Below are 4,533 nucleotides of genomic sequence, written 5' to 3'. Positions count from 1 at the left end.
CTGTAACAGAACAGAAAACTAAATAAAGATCCAAATGTCTAAAAATATAGTATATGTATTTAAAAATATAAATGATATCTCAAGTTACCAAATATTTTTTAAATGCTATTTATAAACCAAAATATCCAAGAAACTAAATAGTTTTTATCTAACTTTTTTTAAGTTATCGGAAATACTCGAAAGAACTAGATCACCCACATAATTTTTTTATCAGAAATATTTAAATTTATTTAATATGAAAACCTAAAAAGAATTGATTTCCTATTCCAGTTATCCAAAAATCGGAATTGAACTGAAACAGAATTTTATAGAATACTAACTAGTTCTTTGCATCGTTATCTGTACCGAACCGAAATAACCAAATCAAAATAAAACTAAATTTTATAAATAACCAAATGATTCATATATTTCTAAAAATTAAAAATTGAAAAACCAACTAGAACTAAACGAACCAGATCAAACTAAAATCGAATGGTTAGGTGGTTAGGCCTAAAATTAACAAAAAAATATTGTGATATGAACAGTCAAAAAGAGAATATGCTGATTTTGAATTAGTCATTACACAATAATGTACTAGCACAAGCCACTAAACTAATGGTTAGATATGAAATAAAATATTATTTTGCTATGTTTTCTTGTTTTTTAACCAGGATTTGTTTGTTATCAACCAAACGAATTAGGATTTATTAACACCAAATAAAAAATGAATTATTATCAGTTATTCATATGTTATAAATGGAGAGCGTTGGGGATACACGATACTATTGTCGCTGTCTCAACTAATAAGCCAACAACAACAACATGTGACACGCGTTTCTACGAATCGTCCGTGTTTGGTACTATTAGCGTAGCCACCTCATTCTCATCATTCACATTCACATTCACATTCACATTCACAAGTCGCTCACCTATTTTCATTGGTTTCCTCTTATTTTATTTTATTTTGAGTTAAGATACTATTTCGTTTTATTTTACAATGGGATGCAACATTTTTTTTACCTAAGTTCTGTGATCACATAAATCCTGTGAGATTTGAACGCATATAGTAATCATTTAAAAAACAGACTAAGTTCTTTTAATTTTTAAAAAAATTAATATAAAGTTTTAATTATATTTATAATTAAAAAATGAAGAAAATAATGAAAATTTTGATACTTCTGGAGCAGTTGCCACTTGTCATAACGAAATATATTTTTGGGCTTTATACCCATTTATAACAGAGTTATCATATGTCATGTTTTAACAACAATTCACCTAACTGAATGTTTTTTCTACTTGAGAACTTGATATTCATCCATCTCTATTAGTTTTCAAATTGGAAAAGTTTTGATGCTGCCAAAGGTCTCCGGTTGTGTAAATGCATCTCTATAATACACTGCTAAAAACTTAATAGAACGGCTTTAATTTAGCAACTTTTCAACAAGAAATAATTTCATTTCTGCCTTTTGTTTATGACTAGACATACAAACCAATGTCTAGAAGTCCAATTTACCTACCAGTTTCAGACAACTCTTCTTTTGAAGAAGCAGAATCATTCTCTAATTCACTGAGCTTCTTCATCACTTTCCTCTTCATCTTCAGAGTCAGCTTCAGTATCCGAACAACTCATATAAAGCCTATTCCGGTGGTGATCACATGAATCCAATGGAGAATCATCCAAAACCGAAAGAGGATTTCTGTTACTCGGGTCATCATAAAGAGCAACATGTCTGTAGTATAGTTCAAGCTCCTTCTCTGCAATCGCTATGAAGTGTCTCACAGACTCAAGGGACTGCTCATACTTTGATTTCTCATAAGCCTGCAAAAGAAACAAAACCATGTTAGAAACTAGCACACAAGAGTAGACTTCATTCAGAGTGATACAACCAGATGCCAAGGCTAATAACAACTTTGATGGACTTACCCTTTTCTTGGACAATGTATCGATAGGAGACATAACTTTTGGCTGAACATAACCTTTCCCTCTATAAAATACGATTGTATCATCGCCGATTATGTTAACAGGCACACCACCACTCAGCTTAGCAAGCTCCTCCGCGTACTGCTGCACTTGTCCAGGCTTACTATTATTGCAAATGACCTTAACGGTTTCATGTTTCTTCCAATGCATATGCATGTTCAGAATAACACCACCAAACACTCCTCTTCTCCCAATGGGAACATAGTTAGATCTTTTCTGACCCATTTTCTTCAAGTAGAAACGTTCCTCTCCTGTAATCTCATGGGGTCGAACCTCGGGTCCCTGCACTTTAGCAACTTCATACCGTTTCAGTTTCTCAACCAACGACGCTTCTTTGATCTTGGCTCTTTCAAGCTTATGCTTTATTCTTTCCTCTGGATTAGCGAACTTCCTCTTCTTCTTCCCCTTGACGGTGAGTCTTCGTGGGTCTTTCCTGTTGGCTGCGTTTCTTTCCTCTCTCTCTTTCTTTCTTTTGAGCTTCAGTCTCTTTTTGGTCAGCCACTTCCATTTCTTGGGAGGATCAAGCTCCCGTGTTTCGAACTTGGGTTTCCCTTCTGATATCACTAGGTTCACCGTCCCATGACTGAAGTTTCTTCTACACATCGTTGAGATGGTCGGTTGAAAGAATGTTGATATTGAAAAAGCAAATTCTCGGCTCTGAGGAATAGACCTGGTGGGGAACAATATAAGCACACTTGAGGACATAACTATATGTTGTATGGTCTTAAGAGATACGAACCTGGCGGAAATGAGAAGTGGATATGAAGATCTAAGAAGAGATGAAGAAGCTCTTTGAAGAGTACGAGCAAAAGCAATTGCCATCAAGAGCGTGTGACAACCTTTTTCATTCAAATGCAAATATCTTTTCAAGAATCGAATGTTTCATATAGCCTGCCAAAAAAAAAATATAATGATCAAAACACCAACGGGGAAAAGAAAAACAAGACTAGAACTCCTCGTTCTAATAGTTAAATGAAACATATGTATTCAATCGAACAAGAAAAAGAGAAACAACGAAACTCAATTCGCCCACAGTCTCAAAAAACGAGAAAAAAATATGAAAGGAATAAAAATTGAACGGAGCAAGACAAAGGAATTAACACGAGCTTACATGACAAGAAGAGGAGCTTATACTATTCTCAGGCGCGGCGCGGTTACCTCAGGTTAATCGACCGGTGGCGAGAAGAGAAATACAAGCCATGGATTTGCGCCGCCGTGAAGAAATGCCCATTAGGCTTTCATAAAATCCTAATAAGATACTTGACATTTTTACCAAAAAAAATCATAATAAGATAGAAACTCTATAAATTAATAATAACAGCACACTTATAAAAAAAATTCGGTTGAAAATAGAAAAGATTCAAAAAAATTATATAGTTTCGTTAATATCATAATTAATAATTTATATATAGTTTATATAAATACAAACAAAAATCATATTATTTATTTTATATTCACAATAAAATTCATATTATAACACTTTAATATAGTTCTGATAATTTTTTTTTAAGTTATATCTAAAAACATATTTCATACACTATTTTATTTTGTAAATTAATAAAATAATATAATCCCAATATTATTAGTTTGTAGAGTTTTTAGTGTATCTTCTTATAAAATATCTTTTTTATATTAAAACAAGTATAATTTTAAAACACTAATTTGGGAAACCTTTAGTGAGAGAGAGAGTGTAAAAAATTTCTCTCATCCTTTTAAATCTTTTAAATCTTTCAAATCTATTTATCTTTTGTTTTTTTGTCGTAAATTTTTGGTCACGTGGTCACTTTTATCAGATTTATATTCGTTCTTAAACAAAAAATGTAATTTTACATACTCTTAACTAAGTGTTTACCCGTAATTTTACAGATAGTTATATTATATAAGAAAATAAATATTATTTTTACACTGTTATAATTTTTGAATAATAATTAGAAATTTAAAATTTTAATTTTTAATTTCAGTATTTAGATAATCAAAAATTTCAGTATATATTTTTAGAAGATATGTGAGATTTAAAATAGTTCAAAAATATAAATTTTAGTCATTAAAAATCTTTCTCTTACAAAAAAGAGTATTATAATTAATTCAGATAATTGGTTGTAGAATTACTTTATATTTTAGTTTAACACATGAAAAATTAAAAAATACTCTAACTCTCAAGAGAGAGAAAAAAAAAGTGTATTTTTTTGTGTAACTCCAATATGACCAATAAAATGATATGAGACTTTTGTCATGAAAGATCTTTTGTAAATGGTTTTGTGTGGGTTTTAAAAACATAAAAGTTATAATAATTCATTACCTACAAATATAATTATTTTATGTAATAATATAAAACCATTAAATTTATTTCTATAAAGCTAATCGATAAAAATAAAGAAATTGATAAAACATAAATATTATTTCTCTAATTCTACAATTAGTTACCATAAATCATTATTTGTAATATCATTTGTGTTATTTGGTAATTTGTAGTAATTAGTTTTAGCGATACCTTTTATTTTTAGATCTGATTAAAATAATAACTAATAAATGTTAACAACCAATCAAATCATAAACATTTTTTAAAACTTAAC

The 4,533-nt window shown here is 30.0% G+C and overlaps 1 protein-coding gene across 2 annotated transcripts; it reads right to left on the bottom strand.

The window, feature by feature from the left end:
- Positions 1-1,368: 1,368 nt before the first annotated feature.
- BNAC03G46860D (uncharacterized CRM domain-containing protein At3g25440, chloroplastic) lies at positions 1,369-3,260 on the bottom strand. 2 transcript variants are annotated; one of them, XM_048775898.1, is made up of 4 exons: positions 3,072-3,260; positions 2,700-2,851; positions 1,904-2,630; positions 1,369-1,798 (listed from the first exon to the last, which is right to left on the bottom strand). In XM_048775898.1, the coding sequence occupies exons 2-4, from the start codon at positions 2,780-2,782 to the stop codon at positions 1,544-1,546; spliced, it is 1,065 nt and encodes a 354-aa protein (XP_048631855.1). In that variant the 5' UTR covers positions 2,783-2,851; positions 3,072-3,260; the 3' UTR covers positions 1,369-1,543. The 2 variants fall into 2 exon arrangements, with proteins under 2 accessions (XP_048631855.1, XP_048631856.1); XM_048775899.1 differs by having other exon boundaries at positions 3,119-3,232.
- Between the last annotated feature and the right edge of the window lie 1,273 nt (positions 3,261-4,533).

The sequence above is a fragment of the Brassica napus genome, chromosome A3 (genome assembly GCF_020379485.1).
Source record: "Brassica napus cultivar Da-Ae chromosome A3, Da-Ae, whole genome shotgun sequence".
NCBI classification, from domain to species: domain Eukaryota; kingdom Viridiplantae; phylum Streptophyta; class Magnoliopsida; order Brassicales; family Brassicaceae; genus Brassica; species Brassica napus.
This window is presented reverse-complemented; position numbering and strand designations above follow the sequence as displayed.